Below are 21,742 nucleotides of genomic sequence, written 5' to 3' on the forward strand. Positions count from 1 at the left end.
ACGGTAGACGTATCGAAAAGCGATTTTAGAAAGATCGCGTGTCTGTCTCTTGCATCCGGTAGGTTAGCGACAGAAAAGTGCTTCAGAAATATAATCTTAATACGGGATAAAGTGGTTCCGTTCCCCTTAAGTAGTAGATGTAGAGTAAGTAGACGTGTGCGATCACATATCGCACATTTCATACTACGCGCAGACATATAATCCAGGCGAGTATAGTAGATAGTTGTCTCAGTCTCGCTAGAAATCCTTTCACTTGCGTAGAGAAAGCACGTCCTTCTATGGCTTCTTTATTTCTTATTGTCAAACGATCGCTTCGCGAACGTTGCTAATGAGACGAGCGCATTTTCCAGTGGATCGACTCTCAGTTCTTGATGACCCCTGATTAACAGCGAATCCTTGCTTTCTTTTGTGTACGTGTCTGTTCTGTCTGTAACTTGGATAGAGAAGGAAAAATTAATCGATCCGCATAAACGTTAATCTAGTCATACAAAAGTCCAGGAGATGCGCGACAAGACATCTTTGATATAGATGTCTTTCTAGCATCTTTTAGACATTCGTATTGCCTGACAAACAATGGTTGTTGCGATGAACCTTAAATGTTCTCTCTAATTCGAGAACAGAGTCGAGGAAGCTGCGCCGCCCTGCATCAACGTATCACATAGAATTTAGACTAATTTAAGAGCGCCGCCTCTAGTATCCTCGCCCCTAATTGCATAATCGAGACTTTTCATCCACCTCGTGTTTTTAGGAGTACAAAGACTTCAGGGACGCGGAGGACATAATGCCCCTCGCTACCAGCGACTTTCGTAATCCAGTGTGTCAGGAAATGAGGTCCCTCAGGTTCAGCGTTGGCGGCGGCAGCAGTAGCGGGGGCGGCGGCACCGAAAGCGGTGGCGGCGGCGAACAATTAGGTTCGTCGCTCGCGGAACCCAAGATATCGCCCGTTCAACCGTCGGAGATGTTGAGCTTTACGAGGATCTACAACGAGCAGGGAAGCTACGCGAAGACGTACAACGAGCAGGGGAGCGTCGACAGTTCCGACACGTACGCGAGCTGTCAGACGCATCCGTCACATTCGCAGGTACGCGAGTCGCGTGGATAATAGCGAGGTCAAACTCTCTTGCACGTGCAGCGTATAATCGTCACGTGCAAATCAACACATGATATACAAGACAATATGAAGCAGATCCGTGGAAAGATATCATACAATACGTGCGTCATGTAAACCAGGGCTTCCCAGAGTAAACATGATTCTGCCACCAGATATTGTGTACTTGTGAATATCTCTTATATATACACCCGAGAAATCTTAAAAAATCTTCTCATTCTTTAAAAGTTACATTTAAATAGTTATTGCGTGCTTCTATCATCTCTGTCTGAATTCATTATCATTCTCTTCGAATCTGCCATATAAATATCTTAATATTTCTATGTGCTACGGTGAAACGTGAAAGAAATGAGGAAGCACCGATGTAAGCTCTCCCACCTTTAACGCATCACATGTTAATGAATTATTCGGCGAATTCAAAGTTGATTTGCTCTTAATAAATATAGATTTATACTGGTGTATGACAGGTGATGTTTAATATTGAAAATTAAAGCAAAGCTTTTTTTTATTTCCAAACTCTGTATTAAATGCACCTAATCTTTTTATCGTTATATTACTGCACTCGAAAGAATATCGCTAAACTATTGTCAATTTTCTCTTTAATATATATAGTCTTATTTAATTAATTTAAAATATGACCAATTAATTTTTGCAAAATATCTTTTGATGAAAGTGACAGTATTGTATGCGTAGCATCTTACACGTGAAAAGATTCATTTATATTTCATTAATTAATTATATTTTTGTGACATGCACGCGCGCGCATCATTAACAATAATAAACATTCAGGTCAATATAATTGAATAAATTAAATAGATATTCAATTAATTTCAAATAGAATTGTAATTCCCGTGAAATTCTATTGTGTACGCAATGATGTATTTAACGATAAAGATTAAAAATGTGCTCTTTTTAATATAATATGGTTGTTTATTCAATTTTCGTTATATGCAAAAATATATCCTAAATTCGTCAAGGAATCATTAACATTTGAAAACGATGAAGACGAGATACCCCGATTTCCCCCGCTCTCTAATATATATATATATATACCTAATCTGCTATTACTAGACAAGTATAGATTATACTCGCCTGCACACGAGAACATTTGTCACTTCCGCGACGAAGTTACACTCCATAGAGTCTCAAATCTCGGTCGCGGGACAATCCCTTCGCTTCCGCAGGGCGATCTAACCGAGGAAGCCGACAGCAATCTTTATGTGAATCCTCTGGAGGTAACGGAAAAGTGCAGAACTGGTCGTGTGAAAAAATCTATTTCCGGCGAGGTCGGTCGAAACATCATCACCGATACGTCGCCTAGCATCGAATCCCTCAAGGAGATACGGTCTTCTAACGAGGCCAGCAAGGTCAACCTGAACGACATAATACCTAAGCACAGGAAGATAAGGATCCAACAGGTGAGCTCTTTAAGCTTACTAAAATTATTTATAAAATTTGCCCTCAATTGAATTTCTATTTATTGTGTTATGTGCGATTATCGATACTATTAACGAACGGAAATGAAATAAATCAGACAGCGAAGTGTGATTAGTAAATTGATAAAGAGATTAGGGAAATACTACTCGTAATCCCAAACTTATCATTATCAATCATTTTCAGTCTTTTCAATTTCGATTCAACAGTAGAATAAATGCGATACTGTAATCTTTCAATGATAAAGAGAATACGTATTTATTTTTTATATACTATGAATTTTTCGTGATAATCATTGCTTTAATTTTATAAAATATCAAGATATTATCATTGCAAGATATTGCGGTGTCACATTTATTCCACATTTTCATAATCATTTCAGTCAACACTGAATACTTTCAAATACTTTACAGTAATGCAGAAATTTTTTTAATAAAAAGGAAAACAATATAAAAAAAGAATTAATACAAATAAGAAATTTTTATAGAAGTATGTAATAAATTGTTTCTATTGAACGTAAATTTCTAATATCAAAACTATATTTTATCGAATTAACAAACGGATTTATCTTCATTTACATCATAAACATAGGAAACAAGCATTTTATTTCTCTTTCTCTCTCTTTCACATAATATTTAATGTAATGCATAAAAAATAAATATTTTTTTATTAATAGCAAATTTCTTTTAATAATAGCTTTATAAATGATGGAGTGTAAAAAAATGTTTTACAATTCATTTCAAGCTACAATATCCACATTCATAAGAAATGTACATGTGCGAAGAACTTAATATGTATATTATAAATTGCGTTTTGTATTTGTGAAATTTCTCTGTTTATATATACAAGTGAATTGTATATATAAACAGAGAAATTTCACAAATACAAAACGCAATTTATAATATACATATTAAGTTCTTCGCACATGTACATTTCTTATGAATGTAGATATTGTAGCTTGAAATGAATCGTAAAACATTTTTTTACACTCCATCATTTATAAAGCTATTATTAAAAGAAATTTGCTATTAATAAATATATATATATATATATATATATATATACATTATATATATATATATATATATATATATATATAATGTATATATAATGTATACATTTTTACAATATAACACGATTTCGATTTTAGAAAATGATCTTTTAATATATTTAATAAAAGACAGAGAAAGAAAAGAAGAGAAAGAGAGAGAATAATATATTAAATTGAAAACGGCTGATAATTTCCTTTTTAATTTACTAATTAATTAAGTTAATTAATTTCTTTTTTAATTTTAAAATTTCTGCAAGCTCGCGATAAAACTCGCGCCTTCTCTTTAAAAATAGAGCAACTCATAAAAGCACACTTTTCTGATTAATGTGTATCATTTGACTTTTAAAATATAATTGAATTATCTACCACGAATGATTTTGCAAGATTTACTGACTAAATTTACGCAATATTTCATTTGTGGCATTTTTATGAGTGTATTTTAATTGTTATGAGAACCGTGTAATGTGAATATTAAGCAGAGAAATGTAATCTCGTAGAGACACTTTATGGTGTATGCGTCACATATTTTAAAGAGATGGTGCTAATCACACATTACACCCCATCACGCACAACCGCACGCACTCATGCGCCGCACCTCGCTACTTTTTTCAGCCGCAAAAACCACCGAGACTACAAGCGGAGCGCAGTTGAGCGATTGCCACAGGCTATCGTACTTTTCTGAACGCTCCGATGCTCGTCAGAGGGGAAACGCGCGATATCGCACGTTGGCGCTCGGAAACGGAAGTAAGCTCGTTCGCAGCATGACAGCGTGTTCGTGCGCTTGGCTGGCGACAGATAGCGGGTATCGTTCACCTTGCGTCACGGAACTATCGTCTCAGGGCCAATGGCATGTGCACTGTACCCGATAAAAAGCGTAGAGAAATGAGACACCCTTATCAAATTGACAGTCTATTTTTCTTCATAGCTTCAACTATTAATTTTTGCTCACAGTTGGAATTTAATTCAATTAGATCAGCATCACGTAGCTTTGAAGTATGTCTTTAAAATAAGAGAATGCAATGTGAAATTTTCTTCTCGATTGAATTTCAATTTAGTATTTATTATTGAAATATTAAGTATTGAGAATCGAAGACTAATTTCGAAGGATAATAATATTTTGAAACATTTTTGTTACCAAAAAATTGACGTTGAATTCGATAAAAAATATTATTTTTATCGAATTATGTATCATTTTATTACTGCGCTTTTTATCGGACAAATTGTATATGGATTGAGAATTCATTCTCATAATTTTTCCATAAGAAGTAAAGAGAATGAAGTTAACAAAGAATTTTCAACATATGTCGCAGGATCTGTGTGATTTCAATTATTTGTTATGACAATTTTTTTATTAACCAAACTGCATATTTAAATGCAGAATTTTAATTTAACACATATTAATATTTAAATCTTAATCGTTAATAATACTTGCATACGTATTATGCATTTTTTATAGATCGCGATATTATAGTAACTCTTATTAATGCAATAATATATATAATAATGCTGGTTTAAAAATTTCTAAATAATTCCTCAAGCTAACTCTATATATTTAATTTTTAACGATTTAGTACTCAATCTTGTTTATATTATTAATTTTAATCCGCAATCTAAATTACAAAATTGGAATTACGAAATTGATATGAAATTTAAAAAAAGTTAGTTTCGCTCATTTTATCCGTGAATTTCTATTTACGAATTTTATCCAGGCTAATTGGATATAGTAGAGAAGTGTATGTTATTATCAGCTAACTAATTAATGTACCATATTACTTGGTCATTGGAGTTATGTATCATGTTGTTTGTACTACCTGCAGTCACAAACGTAATGCCAATTATATTTAAAAATTCTGTTTTTTTTTTGTATTATAGGCTATAATGTGGAAAGAAAACAAAATCTAAATCAGTCGCTTCTCGAGAATAATCGCGAACATACATATCATTAAATTACATTCATTAACAATACACGTGCATGTAAACTCATCCGATAAACTTTTCATATCAATATACCTCCCCTCTATTATCCTTCATATTCCATAGCACATGTATATATTTTTTCCTAAGCACTTCATTTTCTCCAGAATAGCATGATTAAAGTAATAAATTATTATATTATATGAAAGGTGTCCACAAAAAACGATTAAGACCAGAGGATTGTAAGGAAAACAAGAAAACAAGAGAAAGAGGATAGAAAAAAAAGAAGTTATGAGGGTTCTCGTCTATTAATAAAATGACCTAACATAAAATTATATAAAAAATAGGGTTAATATTTAGCCTTGAGTCCATTCTTATTATGTTATATCTTTTTTTATTCAAAAGATATATCTATTACATGCGAATTTATCGTAGATATTTAAATCAAAACATTTTTTTAAATTGTAAAGAATTCTATAACATTTCTATGTATTTTGCACATAAACGACTTTACAATACTAATCTGTTATAGTTATATGCATTATACTCATAGGCAACTGTTCGTGTGCTATGTCACGCATCTACCTTGAACTTGAAAACAAACTTTAAATGCTTTAAACAAAACTTACGCGTATAAATATGACCAACTATAATAAGTAAGAGACTAACTATAATAACGCATAGTTTCCGCGTATAAATATAACAATCGATGATTAAATGCTGTTGCGATCATTGACATCTGAATAGATAGACGGAGCATTAGCTACCGATTAAGACGAGGAGGGCTTTGATATTCGCGGTAAGGAGGGACTCTATGAACTTCTATTGAATTCGGTTATTCCCGATAATGATCGGTTAATAATTCGACTTCAATCATTGACATCAAAGTTCAGCTCACATGTATTGTGCGAAGTTATGTTGTGACTAATGTCATATTATTTTTATATTTATTATATTATTTTTAAATTTATATATATTTAATATTGTTTAATATATAATATATATACATAATATTATATATATATATATATATATATATATATATATATATGTATATGTATATTTTATATATATTATTTAATATTATTATATATTTTCATATTATTTTTATATTTAGCGGCGTTAGCGATTTTCTCTAAATAAACACTTTTTAAACATTTCTATGAAAATCTAGTTGAGAATCGATGATGTCAATGGAATCGTCATGTAATGTCAAATTGTGCCGAATATAGTCGAACGTTGACGGAATTAACCAAAGTTCATGCACTCCCCCCTTACTGCATTTATCAGTCCTCTCAAAAGGCTCCGTCTATCTATTCAGATGTCAATGGTTGCGATATGAAAAGTATACGAAAAATATTTTACAGATATATACGATGTTGCTGTAAATATTAAAAATTCTAATTTTATATAAATATTCGAGCGAATAATTGGGTTAATTAATTTTTTAGTTAAATAATTGAAGTCTTTTCGTAATCAATGTCGCGTATTTATAATCATATAATTAAATTAGAGCAGAATAATAATGTGACAATTTTTTATGGAAGATTATATATATAAGACTATATAATATTAATCGCGTGACAAAATTTAATTTACTCCGTGAGTAGGTAATTGTTATACAATTATACCAGATCACGCTACTGTGATTATAAACTAAATTATATCGATAATTATAAGAAGCTATTAGCATATCTTTCATATCATATATTTCTGCTTCAAAGCTAGAATATAGATTAATATTTTGCGCGCAATATATTATATAAAATAGTATTATATGAAATAGAAAGTTTTTCGTAGTGTATTTGTAAAGTATAATCGAAGTATAATCGAACTTATAGTTTCGATCTCCAGATCCTCTTCTTAATCAGGGATTGCTCTTTCCACTTTTTATTGACCTACATATTTTCTAGCTTGGTTTTTTTTTAAACTAACTAATCTTTCATTTTATTTATATTCTTATATTTCGCATTAATAATGCAATATAATATTTTGATGCCTTTTTTAATTGAAATACAGATGCAGAGCTGTTAATTTTTTTAACCGACCTATATGCTACATTTGACAATTCCAGCAAATTAAACTTCCTCTCCCTTCGATGTACTTAAAAATGCATTGCACATGAATGTGCATCTTTGCCACATTAAATGTCATCTCGCGCGAATTTATTATTTATGACAATGATAATTTATGATTATATATATCGCAGATTTATTACTGCTTGTGATTGTGCAATTTTAACATTTATTTATTCAAGAAATTTCACAAGAATTATCCGTTTTATAACTGAATATGCAACAGAGAGAATACGAGGCATGTGACTCGTTTCTACTGTTCGCACAGTGTTACAAGCCGCAATATAGTCCAAGCACATGTAATATAATTATCAATTGTGGTTGATTGCAGAGCGTAAAGCCACGAGCGCAATTCGTTAGCGATCAGGAAGGCGTGGTAGCGCGTGGTATCCTGAAGGAGGATGCCGCTATGGAGGACAATAACAATCATTACGGAGGACTGCGCGGTGGTAAACCCTCCACGTTGGTGCCGACGAATCTGGCGTCAGCCACGCGCATCATCAATTACCACTTGTTTGGATCCCTCGGCGGGTCGAAGCATTACACAGGTAAATATTTGATCTTGACATAATTAGATTTCTCTCTTCTTGCGGAATAAATTAATACCAAGAAACTGAAAAAAAAACTGGACTTGTGGATTAATTTACAGACTCTGGATCATCAACCGAAAAATATGTGTCGATTATTATTTTTCAGATTTTTATTTGATTTTAATTTTTAGAATTTTATTGTCACTCTTCTGTCGGAAAAAATTAAATTCGGTCGATAAAATTAAATTTAAATTAAATAAAATTCGGATAAAAATGTATGCTTATTTCTTAAAGCATAGAAAAGTAAAGAACACAAAAGCAATATAATTTTTTAATTCTTAATAAAAATTCTTAGTAAATTTCTTGATAATTTTTTATTTCTTACAGAGAAAAAATAATCCGCCAAATTATAGTCTGAATAAGTGAATGGAAACGCAATAGATGTATGATCTTCATAATGAAATCTTAATAATGAAAAAAGCTGATAATTCTCATAACTTTATATCTTTTTCCCTGATTTGTCGACCTTTACTCTCTTTATCCTATTATTATCACGTCACAAAGCACGACGATAATGAGATTTATTTCAGGAGCGAGCGCTGAGAGTAAGCTCTCGTTATCGGCGGACTCCATAGATAGCGACGGCACACCGTTTATGGATCGTCACCGGATGTCGAAGTCGATCCTGAAAAAATCCGACAGCGGCAATAATTACTACAGCAATACCGGCGATTCGGATACCGAGAAGCTGATCACGGATAGCGTGTCCACGACGAGTATGTGTGACAACGAGACGGACGCGTGCGATTCCAATATGACGGCCAATACTCGCTCGTCGAAAAAACGCCCAGTATCACCGTTACTCTCGCGACAGGTCCTCGAATCGATATTCCGCACGAATAATAATACCGAGAGAGAGTTCACGAGCAGTGAGGGTGACGGGAAAACTGTAATCGCGAGGACGCCGAAGATTTTATTCGACGACGTCGTGGAAGGTTCGTATACGAGCGCGTTCTGCAATTTAACGATGCATATGTTCAAACGATCAGGATATTAGAATTTCTTTTTATTTTTTAAGAAAAGACTAAATAATATCCTGCTAAACATTTCGAGTTATATAAAATAATTTTAAATTATGTCCATGGCGCTCAGTTTTAAAATTATGTTTTTCAACCCTTTTCTTTTTCTTGGAATCTACTGATTTAATTTCATGTTATCATTTTTAAAATTTTTAAAAATTTTTTGTTTCAAAAGAAATAAACTAACAATAAGATTTGATTATTTAATTTAAAGAAATTTTATCGTTATAAAAAAAATTTAAATTAACAAAATATCTGACCTTTATTCAAACCGAACAAATTAATTAATCGAACAAAAAGCATCTGTCAAAAATTAATTCAATTGAGAAAAAGAAATATAAAAATAAATAGTTTTGTCACATAGAAGTAGAATAGATCAGGACGCTAGAATATTAAATTTTCTTTTACAATTACTGAGAGTGATAAGTTCTTCATAATCAAGCGTACTTTTTTTACATATATCGCAGAGGAGAAACACGTCCGCAGCGAAGCGGTAGCGGAAAAACAGAACAAAGAATCGGTCGAGCAACCGCGGAGATCGAAGATACGCATGCAAGAAGAGTCGAAAGAAAGTCAGGCCACTACATTGATATTATGTCCCCATAAAACGAGGAAGTCGACGACGACGGAGGAGAAGAAGAAAGCCAACAAGTCGAGCGGATATGGTTGCGCAACTTACAAGAGCTCCGACGCAAATTGTCTTCCTCAGGAATACCGTTTCTCGTCGTAGCTGCTTCCCCTGCTTCCTACGCTATTAGACGCTACGTATAGTCACGTCATCATTATCATCATCATCATCATCATGATCGTCGTCGTCGTCATTCGACGATCGCAGTCAATGTACTTGCTCCCAAGGCCGTGTAATGGCTATAATCATCTGTGACAGGTGCCTGACAGGTGCGTTACCCTTAACGTCGATTGCACCCTCAATCAGTCTTGATCAATTAACTGTATAATACGCCAATCGTATTTTGCTAAAATTAACGCTCAGTGTTTTGACCCTGGATCTTTCGTTATATAACGTGGGTGGGAAAAAAATAGTTAATTAATCATGATGAAAGTGCAATCGATCCTTAAATATTGCGGAAAGCGTACGTAAGTGTAGAAATCGCGAAATAACTCACACTCAAGGGTTGTTAACGTTTTACATGATGAATTCGTCGTGAAACAGATAGACGATTATAAATTACATTACATATACATATACATATTCATAGATACTAATGAAGAGTAATCCTGACGAGTTCAAAATTTTTAACTTGCGAGATATATAGATAGCTCCTAATTCCGAACTACGTGTTTTTTTTTATTCATAGTTTTGGATAAGGGAGAGGAGGCAGCTGGATGAAGATTTCGTTCGTTTTCATCTCGGATGAGGTCATCCAATTGACGGTTCAAATCGATTTTTATCGGCTCATTTGGAACCACGTCTATAAAAACAAAAGTATTTGGGAGCGCGCGACTGGACTGCATCTTTTATCATTACATTTTCAGCATCATAACTGATGCATGAAATTCTTATACGCTTACAATTAGATGCACGACTCATGCCGTTAACCTGCCATTTTTAACGACGATGTGTATCGCGTATGCCTAAATCAAAATCGATATCTCTCTTCTCATAAAGCTCAAGCGATCGTTTTAGAATGATAGCAAGTGTCGCATAGTGTTTTGCATCCAGAGATGCAGTCGCGGTAGCGATTATGTGTCTCCTAGACGAGAAAACGGAATGTAGAACAAAGTAAATCTTGTAGATTTCGCATCGTAGTCTTACCTGAACGAACAAGCGAGTTGTTTGTCTCAGTAGCTCGCTGCCGAGATAACAATACGAAAGATCTCGCATCTCGAATTATATTTAGCGAGTGTAACTGTCACTTTCACGCCGAAAAATTCTCGCACTCGTGATCGATCGTTTTATCCGTCGAGATGCATCTCGCGCCGGTTCTTTTGCAACAATTTAAATCGTGCGATGAGCGTAACACTCTAGTCTAATTTTAGATGTAATCGATGGAGTACATATCTGCAACAAGACACTTATAGTAGTTTATTGTTATTATAGTAGTCGTAGAGGTAATAAGAGGGGCGACGAACAAACGTATATTATTAATGCCCGCGTGGCTCGTTGTTATTGCGCCAATATTCTGTAAAAATCGTGCGCCTCGAATATTTTCTACTTACATTCGTAAAAATCGCTTCCGCTGCATACACAATTCATATTCTGAATGATTGGTTTCAAGTTGTCAAGCATCTGCCTCTTCTTGTAGTTTTTAACGATTAAGGCAAGAGCGAATGGATTGTGAAGAGTGTGAGACACCATCGTGTGAAAAACAGATGAATGAGAAAAAATGTTGAGGGAAATAATTTCCAAATCTCTTAAAGCAATCATAAATGGTACATACATACATACATAACGACGTTCCATTCCTCGATACGCTTATCCGTCATGCTTATATTCTTGTATAAATTTGCATGCGATATTTTTTCCTGTGATGGGTTACGTTCCCTTATGTGTAACGTTATAGAAAGGAACTATTTAAGTAATAGAAAAACCATATCTTTTTAGATGTTAATTAAAAGAAGACAAAATTGAAATATGTATGCTTTTTCGTGTTCATTATTAAGATAATTTTATCGAATCGTTTTTTAGTATGAATAATTTACTAAACGTAATAGTATACAATTTCTACGTTTCCTGCGCAAATATTTTTCAAAAACGAATAGAATACGGAATGGAACACAATATAGACTATATACATAATCTTAATGATGATGTTCAATTTAGAGCTTTGAATTTCCATAAGGCTAGCTTTTTAATAAGCTACAAAAGCTAGTGATAAATGAAATGAATTATATCTAACTTTTTAATATCTCGTATATTATAAAATGATCTAAACTATATCACAATTTCAAAATCTATATCCTAAGACATCCGTGAATATATTTCTCGAGAAAGAAGAAAACTTGTTCTCAGAAAAATCGAGGTGTTTGATCATTATCGAAGAGAGAAATAACAAGAACACCGAAGCCTTTGAAGAGAATATGATAAATGCAGTCTCTGATTAAAGCACACGATTGTGCCAAGCAAGTGAGATTCGCGAGACAAAACGCTCTTACCCTTTCACGAGCATTCCGTACATCGTTTATGTACCTGTTATTCAGAGTCGGATACCTTACGCCGCTTATAGAGAATTTCTAAATAAACGAAATCGATGTCTTCTGCGAGCTAACGTAGTCGAATTTAAGAAGTTCCTAGAGACTGCGTAAAAGAGAAAATGAGAGAGGATGGTTTATTATTTATTATTGTAATTGCATTAGCGGCTAAAAAACAGCACCGTTTAGAGCAGTGAAAATAGTACAAAGGATGCCATCTCGTAGAACGTGCGCGTTACGAGAAAATCGACTCGACGATTCTTTATGTAATCGCTACGAAAATGCTGTTGTCTTCGTGTTTAAATTAAGTTTATGACAGTTGCGAGTTGTCGATGCTTACTCAAGGAATTTTAACGACGTTTATTTCGGACGAACAGGTGTGATTCTGGCCACTTTGAAAAACCCCGCCGAATTTTTCTTCGAGATTTATAGAGTCTATTTATTTTTTACTTCGACTTCTCTCTTCCATTTTCCACGCTGGCTGTAACACAGCTGCAATGAATTACCACAATAATGTCGATATATGTTAAGCGCTAGCTATCCGATCGATCGCGTAAATTTTATTTTTTCGATCTTGTAAGGCCTATTAGTTTTAAGGCTGATAAAAAGTATATAAAAATGAATAAAGTTGTAACTTGCTAGTTTTTGTTCCTTATACGATTGTGTATTTTTTCCATCGTTCAAGTTTCTTTTCAGCAATAACTATTTGTAACGAATAATAGATATTGAACGCACCAGATATACTTGATTCAAAAAACTTTTGTAACTCTCTTTCAGAATGAAATTAGCATAGAATTTCATAGAATTGACGAGGTTGTTAGAAACGAGTATCCTTTGCCTTACATTTATCTAAAAATTAATAGATAGCTGCTCTAAATAGATAGAATAAAGTTTTAGAACATTTAAAATTTCATAAATGGTAAGATGATGAAGATTATGGCAAGTCTAATTAAAGAAAGATTAATCTATGTGAAAGCGATATAGCATTTATCATGTTCAACTAAATGATATATCGAGAATGAAATATGTCGTATTAAGTAAGACATATATTAGAAGTATAATTTATTGCATTGTTTGATTACACATGATTAATACTATGTTTTCTATACATTTCATACTATGTTTTGTTGTTATAGGGATAAGTGTCACATCATTTTAACAGATATATTCATCACCCGTACATAAAGTGAAATAGTTGCAATAGCCATTATAAATATTGCGCTTACCAAATTTATATCGTCTGTCGATGCCAAAATTTATATTTTTTTTGTTATCATATTTTTTTGTTATCAATGCTATAGCAACAGTGTCATAATTTTCTTGGCTAAGATTTAGGATGCGGGTGTATTCACCATTTCAGTAGTAGTGCTCTGGGTATCCGCAACTGGCTTTTCTTGAAGTTCTAACCACGGTAATCGTTTTTGCAGTTCCAGCCTGTAAAATAATATAACGTTTAGAGAAAATTGTTATTAAAGCTCCTGATCTACATCAGTATAATTATGTCAAATTTACTTGCCTGTATCTAGGATGGCTTATGGCGTACACGTACGGATCCAAACAAGCCACAAATTTACATGCGCATGCCGGTATCATCGTAATACCTGGAGTTAATAATGCTTTATTCCCGAAAGCACCGATCATCGCGAGAGCACCGTATGGAGTCCACGAAAGGACGAAAAGAAAGCAGATTGTAATCGCAGCCTAGAAAAGAAGATACGAAACATGCCACGCAATTTTTCTTAATACATACGTTTTAATTACAAAAGTTTGACTTATTAATTAAAAAAAAAGAGATAAATATTTAATTTTTAATAGATAAGGGAAATAGATAAAGGAAATAGATAAATAGAATAAGGAATTTAATAGATAAGGGAAATAGATAAAGGAAATAGATAAATAAATAATTAGAAATTAATAAATAGATAAAAAATAAATAAGAAATAAATAATTTAATAGATAAAAAAATAAATAAGAGATAAATATTTAATTTTAATTTTAAATTTTTTCAAAGATATAATTTGTATGAAAAAATTATTTTTATAAAAATTATGTGATACCTTGGCTATACGTATTTCCGCGCTTTGAGCATTCGCATTTGCGTTGCTTCTCAGACTTTCAACGTTCATTTTCTTCGCTTGTTCACGGAGAGCTTTCTCGTGACTGACAACGTGGCCGACGATTTGACTATAATAATATATGATGAGCAACATTGGTATACAATAGGAAAAGGTGAATATTGTGGCCACGAAGTATCGTATCTCTTGCGAATCTGTCAAATAATCGAAAGAGCAGCTCGTCAAAAAGCCTTCAGGCACAAAACGGCCCCAAACTTGCATCAGTGGTATCAAGGCCCAAGGAATCGTGTACATCCAAATAAGCATGATAAGAAGCAACACTTGACCGCGTGACAACTTCCCGTCGAGTGGTCGAGCTATAGTACTAATTTTATTTATATTTATGTAAATATAAATTATATATGTGTATATGTCATTACATGTTTATTAGATTCAATACAGACATACACAATATAGCATTAATTTTAACGTATATATATTAATATTAAATTTTATTCATTTGGAAAAACTTTGTGATACCTATATCTATCATATGCAATAGCGGCATTCGTCATGCCAGCTCCAATTCCACTGAGCGATCCCATACAAGCAAATATCTGACATCCCAAATGACCTGTAGCAAATCCGGTGTGGAAGGAATTATATATAAATATCGGTGTCTTGAGCATCATCATGAAATCACAAAATGCCAAGTTCACCACGAACAAATTCGAGGGAGTTCTCAGCGATTTAGCTCTACAGAAAAGAGATAAAAGAAATTCCATTTTTGGGATAATAATATCATGAGTTCTGATATTTTTAATAATAATGTGTTAAGAATTAGAAAGGTTTCTTTTTGCAGAAAAAAATATTAAAATTTATTGATTTTTTAATATATCTTTCGTACGTTTGTCAAATTGGCACAATTTATTTGAGTAGGATTTCTTGCCAAAATATTTAATCATAATGCATGTTGTGTGTATGTAAAACTTACGAGCAGAATATCCATATAACTAGTCCATTTCCGAATAGTGCCACAAAAGTGAAGAGAATATACACAATAGCTAGCAGATAATGAAGGGAAGGGTTGGGCTCGGGATAGACCAGCCAATGTTCCGGTATGTAGACCAATTCTTCAGCAGGAACGTTCCATCCCAGCAACCGTGGTGGTCCTGCTGGCAGAATTCTCGCCTCCCAATGAAAACTTCCGTTATACATTTTGCGATCTATCAATCTCTCACCTTATTTTATTTCGTATCGTTGGACTTTTTATACGTTTTGCGGTGATTCAAATCCGCGAAACCTCCAATCGAACTTAAATGGCTTCGAACGGAGGATTAATCGAAGATTATCCCCAAACTGAGATGATCAGCATGCTTTTATATTACGTTAGTTAACTATCGAACTGTCTATAGTAGGATTTTCTTATGGCTTTAACCGTACGATAGGACAATTCTTATTGTTGATTTCTCCAGGAAAAAAAATATTCAAAAATCTTTATCGGAAATAATTTATTTTTAAAAATTATGTAGAAGCATTTTGGATATCATCACTGAATCTAAATATTATTAAAAAGTTTCTCATATAATTATTTGTAAGATAAAAGATATTACCCCTATACCACAGTTAATACGATTGTAGGAATAAAAATTAATTTGTAAAAGAATTTAATATTAATAATAAATACTGATAATTAATATATTAATAATAATAATAATTAATAGTAGTCAATTGAACACGTATATATGCGTATAAAATTTCTTATCTTCTTAATTTTTAAAAATTGCACTAAATTCATGTTTTATTATACTCTGCCTTCTCTTTCGGCTGATTTATCGAGTAAAGTATATGCTGGTAAATAAGATAAGGGATTATTAGGATCTTTCAACAACGGATTTCGCACCGTGGTACTTTTGCTGCCGATACTAGTGTATCCTTGATCATAGAGCGAACAATAAGGAATGTTATGCTTCAATAAGAATGTCCATACTTGACTGTACGACCAGTGTAAGATAGGATTAACGCGCATCAATTGTGGCCAATCCGAGTCAGTGGGCGCAAACGGTTGTAGATTTTCAGAACCTGGGTCACCCTTTCTCATTCCCATGAGACTTGCTTTCAAATTGCATCTTTCCTTCAATAACGCGGACAACGCGGATTGTATTGGTCGTTGCTTTCGTATTATTTCTAAATCATAATATTGAGAAGCTGATTCCACGAACGTTTCCACCTATATAATTTCAATGATATATAAAAATATTCTGATATATTACATTACTTAATTTAGTGTTCTTACCTCTGGAAAGGAATCGGCAGTTACATATAAACATAATAGAGGCGAGATATTACGCAATTTTGCAATGGTAGCAGCTAAGTGCAAGACTACTGTACAATCTTTACCGCCATTAAAACTAATGAATACTTCATCTGAATTATATCTGTAAAACATATGCATATGTACAGATTCTAATAAATGGGATATTCAGTATATATATATATATATATATATATGATAATTCAGGACATGTATTCATATGTACGTTACACATGCATTCATTGGAAGCATTGATATGATTTTTAATTATTTATCATGCATACCTATCATAGCATTCATTTAATATGTCTAGTGAATATTTAACATGTGCTTCATTTTTACTATCTTTTAGAATAGCGTTCATTTGGAAACGACCAAATCCATGTTTTAGATTCATAATTTTTTGTATTGGTAGATAATAGAAAAGTTCATTTCTTGCTTCTGCAATTGCTTCTTCAGATCCCTCCAAAGTAATCCTCGTAAAAATTTGCGGTTCTGTTTGTGGATAACTGCCAATTTTTACTTTATCATCCCAACGTTTTGACTGTTCATCCAAAATATTTACTATTGATAATTCATCCAATTTAATATCTATATGTATATAATATAGTGGCGAACATCCTTTCAATCGAGGTATTATTACATCTGCAGCAGCTTCAAAGTATTTTGGTGAACCAGGCAGTACGTAAACATTTTTCACACTTATCACTGGGAAAATTTCTAAAAATTTTAATACAACATATATATTGTGCATTAATATCGTATAATATTTTGATTATAAACTGATTATAAACTTAAATAATCTCTTTCAGACATTCTTTTGTATAAATTTTACTTTTATTCATATAAAAATTTAAATGAAAAAATATTTTATAGAGTATGTATAAACACAATGTATAAACATGATGAAAATAAATTTTAAATAAAAATATACACCTGTAGAATTAATGTTGATAATCTCACAAGAATTAGGAACAATGGCAAGTCGTCTTACTTCATGCTGGCCAGGAATCAATTGACTGTATATGTCAAACAATTCCTGATGAAATTCGAGTTTTAATTCAAAAGCCTTTGCTACAGCTTCGTAAGTTACATCATCATGAGTAGGTCCAACACCACCAGATGTAAATACAACAGAATATTGTTTTGAAGCACTCTTTATTTCTTTGGCAATGTCATCTATCTACAAAATCATTGAATATTAATAATCATTACCATATGTGATTTAAAAATTAAAAGTATTATATTTGTCAAATTATATAACTAAACAAAAAAAAATATTTTTTAATTTCTTAATATTAATAAAGAATAAAAATATATATTCTTATATGTAGTAGTCTTATATGTCTCATTGTATTTATTAATAATCTTTATATGTTTACAAATAATGATAATAAGATGATACGTACAATATCAGGAACTATTGTGACTTTCTGTAATCTTACTCCAGCAGCAGTTAAATTTTTTGCTAGATATGACGTATTAGTATCAACTATTTGTCCGCGTAAAATTTCATCTCCCACAGTTATCACACACGCTGTACATGGACGACATATCTGTTGCGACATATCCTTCTAAATTCTGTTCTTCACTGACATGGAAAAAAAATAGTCAAAAATAACTTATGTCTTTCTTTGTATTGTTAATAATAAATAAAATGTAATTTACACACAGTTTCTCATTACTATGCATGATATATAATTATGATTTATGATTTTTGCTTTATCCATTTCTTATCTAGTACATTATATAATTTTGACAAGACATTCGCAAAATAAATCACTAGATGTAGTCTAACAGTAAAATAAAAATAGGTAAGAAAATCGAATGATAAGTGATATAATATTTTATTTATTGTTATAAAAAAGTATAAATAGTATAATATTAATAAAATATTACATCATCTTATGTTGTATAACATTTTTTAATGTAAATGAAAACAGAGGATTGGATTATACATTTATCTATCTATTATAAAATTATTTATCTATTTTTTTCATTTTTCATTCAAGTTGCATATGCTCCACTGTTGAAGTTATTGTATTCATTTCTGCTGATACAACCATAGTTATTAGAGGGTTTGTATCTTCTTTAATTGTTTTCTTTTCAGCATCAAGTTTTGCTTGAGAATTATGATCCTTCAATATTTCTTCAAATAGTTGATGCACGTTGATCCAGGCTAGTTTATCTTTGTTTAATGTCTCATTCTTTTTTGGATCAATCTGATTTCAAAAAAATAATTGTTCTTTGTAAAGCATTTTTAAGTAATATGTTATTATATTCTACGTATTCAAGTTTTGCATATATTTGTTCAAAACTTTTATAGAATTTAATCAAATAGTAAATAATATTAATTTTTATTGCATTACTGCACTTTATATAAATTGAACTGACAATTTGTGATTTGCTTTTAAATATTTCCAAAAAATCATATAGATTTTTTATTTATTTTAATTTGTGATCATCCATCACACACACACTTACTTTCTTTGGATTAAAAGTCTTCTGTGCTTTAATTTTCAGTTTGCAACTGCGAATTGGTGCTAATTCAAAAACTTTTTTGTTTTCATTTCCAGTTGAAAAAATTTCCTTGAAGATGAGTCTCTTTCCCATTGTTTTCTGTAACATCAGCGTTACATTGTTAATTACAAATAAATTGTTACATATTATTCATCTCTATTTTAAGTTTCTTCATTGCTGGCTCTTTGTCTTTAAGCATACTTTCTTTCAATAAAAATGATACTCGAACCATTTCTTTATTTGGTGCAACATCCCTAATATCCTGTATATTAACAATAGCATCAGTAGACAGGGTATAACCAAGCTTTTGCTCAACCAATAATCTTCCAAGCTTGCAAACATTGTCTGTTTTATTTGCTTTTACGAAACAATATACATGGAATATAAGTGGTTTAAGACAAACTTTCTTAAACTCTTCATGCGTAAACCAATCAGGTAATATGTCCAAGAATTCAATAGCTGATGCAGGTAAGTTCATTATTATATGTTCAGAACCAGGTAAATTCTGAGCACGTCTGGATAAAATATCATCTTTAACGATATTTCTTAAAAAATCTCTGCCATCCATATTAAAAGCTTTAAAATTACTTTTTAATTTGTTAGCAGTGGCATTTTTTTGAAGCCACTTGTAAGATTCGGGATTCAAGTCATTAGCAAATACTTGTATCTTTTTACGCGCGGCAGGAATAGCGAAAGGTCCTACTCCTGCAAATACATCATATAGGACATCATCTTGCATCATAAATGTTGTCATTCGTGTATGTTCAGTAGACAAACGTGAATTCCAATAAACTTGTGCAAAGTCAAATTCATATGTACAGCCATGTTCTTTTGTGATTGTTATTGTGTTTTTTTCACCAGCCAGGATCTCCATAGCAAAATATCGAAACTTTGTGTCAATTGTATTCATTTTATTTACTACTGTCCGCACATTTGGAGTCTTGTCAAGAAATATTTGACCAATAATAGTTTTATATGGCAAATGTACGTCACGTAAATTCAACTGGGCAATATGTCCCACTAAAGTATATGCCGTAGGAACTTGAATATCTTCTGGTAGAATTGATTTTAATATCTCATCACGACGCCAATTATCATATTTTATCGTAATACTTATAAAATCAAAATATTCATATTGATCCATTAACAATTTTCTATCATTCTCAGTAATATCTTCAAATTTTGTAACAATGTTTGGATTTAGATAAATAATAATTCCTTCGCTTGTTTTTTGAATTGGTTTAAAATTACATATCTTTAGCAAATATTTCTTCAAGACTTGCATAATTGTCGAAACAATAGAGTTACGTAATTTTAATGTTGGTACATTCACAATTGTTGTAAATGCATCACGATCCAAGCATGTCATACCACGTACCGACACTGGAGGAACCAGCAAGGAAGTCATAGTAGTTCCATAAAAACGATACTGATAAGTTAAGCAACTAAAATGCCGTACTGCACTGATGAATCTGCCAACTGCCATATACAGGATCATGCACTGCACAACAGAAACAATTGACAATAATAATTGTTTCATTATATAACTTTAATTATTTAATAAAAAAATAAAGAATAGCAACAATATTATTTTCTACACAAATTTTTATTAAAAAAAAATTAAAAATATAATCTACGTAATGCTGTAATTTCATTCATGAACTGACTTATATCACAACTGCAGACTTTATGTTAATTAAATGAGTTATTTGCAAATAATTAGATAAGTAAAAAATAAATGTATTTTAGATATTATAATTTAAGATATTCACACTTTAATAATTAAGCACACAATATATAATAATATATTTTAATTACTTAGATTTTTCCAAAGTGTTTCATGATCCTATATATTGACAAAAAAATCTCTCTTTAGGTGCACTTTTTACAATTTTATCTTTTTCTGCCTTTGAATTCTAAATTTTCACTTTCAACGCAGAATGTAAAAAGATACACCTAAAAAAGAAATTTAAGCTTGGCTGCGATATCATTATGCGTCCTAACATCTTTTAATTATGTTATACAAACATTGCGTAGAAGAAATCGCAACAAGATAAAAGGAGTAAATAGCTCTTACAATATTAAATTCAAATGTCATTATTGACAAAAAAGATAAGATAAAATATAATCTTTACCTGATCGTTTATAGAAAATCCAATATCTAATATAATTACTGCATATAAATATTCAATATCAACAATATGAATTAAATGTTATTCGGACAATTTAATACGTGATGAAATAAGGTTTGTTCTTTTTAGCTGAACTGGCTGCACTAGTTCAGAAAGTGTACACTGAAACGTTCTTTTTAGCAGAAGTGACGTCAGATACTGCTATTCTTTTTAGCAGTGCAGTGCTGTTCAGTGCAACAGTTCATTGCACTGCCTGCCCTAGGTCTTGAGGTAGTGCAGCGATGCAGTTCAATATGGCGATTTATTTAAACACAAACAGCAGTTTAAGATATAATTAATAACGCATTAATTGCGAAAAAAAGACATAATAGTCATGTAAAT

The 21,742-nt window shown here is 31.9% G+C and overlaps 4 protein-coding genes across 8 annotated transcripts in view; 1 reads left to right on the forward strand and 3 right to left on the reverse strand.

The window, feature by feature from the left end:
• The window catches only part of Shab (Shaker cognate b), a 47,293-nt gene extending 34,297 nt beyond the window's left edge, over positions 1 to 12,996 (forward strand). For 2 of the 3 annotated variants that reach the window (XM_083108007.1, XM_083108008.1), the window contains 5 exons: positions 749 to 1,081; positions 2,293 to 2,526; positions 7,914 to 8,130; positions 8,703 to 9,107; positions 9,659 to 12,996. In XM_083108007.1, coding sequence (XP_082964133.1) covers positions 749 to 1,081; positions 2,293 to 2,526; positions 7,914 to 8,130; positions 8,703 to 9,107; positions 9,659 to 9,921 — 1,452 coding nt within the window. In that variant the 3' untranslated portion in view covers positions 9,922 to 12,996. The remainder of the gene's footprint in view (positions 1 to 748; positions 1,082 to 2,292; positions 2,527 to 7,913; positions 8,131 to 8,702; positions 9,108 to 9,658) is intronic. The other variant, XR_014440297.1, reaches the window with a different exon arrangement.
• On the reverse strand, positions 12,115 to 21,503 carry LOC145976697 (bifunctional FAD diphosphatase/FAD synthase-like). Of its 3 annotated transcripts, XR_014440298.1 has the most exons (12): positions 20,608 to 20,729; positions 18,119 to 18,300; positions 17,646 to 17,892; positions 16,994 to 17,429; positions 16,692 to 16,833; positions 16,386 to 16,625; positions 15,390 to 15,586; positions 14,936 to 15,151; positions 14,399 to 14,780; positions 13,858 to 14,042; positions 13,568 to 13,775; positions 12,115 to 13,190 (listed from the first exon to the last, which is right to left on the reverse strand). XR_014440298.1 is itself a non-coding variant. In XM_083108010.1 (11 exons), exons 2-11 carry the CDS (start codon positions 18,275 to 18,277, stop codon positions 13,673 to 13,675), a joined length of 2,307 nt encoding a protein of 768 aa, XP_082964136.1. In that variant the 5' UTR covers positions 18,278 to 18,300; positions 21,365 to 21,503; the 3' UTR covers positions 13,391 to 13,672. The 3 variants fall into 3 exon arrangements, 2 of the variants coding, with proteins under 2 accessions (XP_082964136.1, XP_082964135.1); XM_083108010.1 differs by lacking the exons at positions 12,115 to 13,190; positions 20,608 to 20,729 and adding an exon at positions 21,365 to 21,503 and having other exon boundaries at positions 13,391 to 13,775; XM_083108009.1 differs by lacking the exon at positions 12,115 to 13,190 and having other exon boundaries at positions 13,391 to 13,775.
• Positions 18,543 to 19,337, reverse strand: LOC145976705 (uncharacterized). The gene is made up of 2 exons (XM_083108020.1): positions 19,194 to 19,337; positions 18,543 to 18,931 (listed from the first exon to the last, which is right to left on the reverse strand). The coding sequence occupies exons 1-2, from the start codon at positions 19,335 to 19,337 to the stop codon at positions 18,713 to 18,715; spliced, it is 363 nt and encodes a 120-aa protein (XP_082964146.1). The 3' UTR covers positions 18,543 to 18,712.
• On the reverse strand, positions 19,369 to 20,727 carry LOC145976698 (tRNA (guanine(37)-N(1))-methyltransferase). Its single transcript, XM_083108011.1, has one exon. The coding sequence runs from the start codon at positions 20,725 to 20,727 to the stop codon at positions 19,369 to 19,371; it is 1,359 nt and encodes a 452-aa protein (XP_082964137.1).
• Positions 21,504 to 21,742: the final 239 nt, after the last annotated feature.

This window comes from Camponotus vicinus, unplaced genomic scaffold, assembly GCF_025532165.1.
Source record: "Camponotus vicinus isolate PSW18456_S1 unplaced genomic scaffold, iyCamVici1.0 SCAF_9, whole genome shotgun sequence".
Lineage (NCBI taxonomy): Eukaryota > Metazoa > Arthropoda > Insecta > Hymenoptera > Formicidae > Camponotus > Camponotus vicinus.

What these genes read in the sequence shown, in the direction of transcription:
- LOC145976705 (XM_083108020.1), bottom strand. Translation starts at nt 19,337, where the DNA reads ATGTTACAGAAAACAATGGGAAAGAGACTCATCTTCAAGGAAATTTTT. An exon ending in AGACTTTTAATCCAAAGAAA is followed by an intron (nt 18,932 to 19,193) that starts GTAAGTGTGTGT and finishes TTTTGAAATCAG; the next exon opens with ATTGATCCAAAAAAGAATGA.
- LOC145976698 (XM_083108011.1), bottom strand. Translation starts at nt 20,727, where the DNA reads ATGATCCTGTATATGGCAGTTGGCAGATTCATCAGTGCAGTACGGCAT.
- LOC145976697 (XM_083108010.1), bottom strand. Translation starts at nt 18,277, where the DNA reads ATGTCGCAACAGATATGTCGTCCATGTACAGCGTGTGTGATAACTGTG. An exon ending in TCACAATAGTTCCTGATATT is followed by an intron (nt 17,893 to 18,118) that starts GTACGTATCATC and finishes ATGATTTTGTAG; the next exon opens with ATAGATGACATTGCCAAAGA. An exon ending in TATCAACATTAATTCTACAG is followed by an intron (nt 17,430 to 17,645) that starts GTGTATATTTTT and finishes TAAAATTTTTAG; the next exon opens with AAATTTTCCCAGTGATAAGT.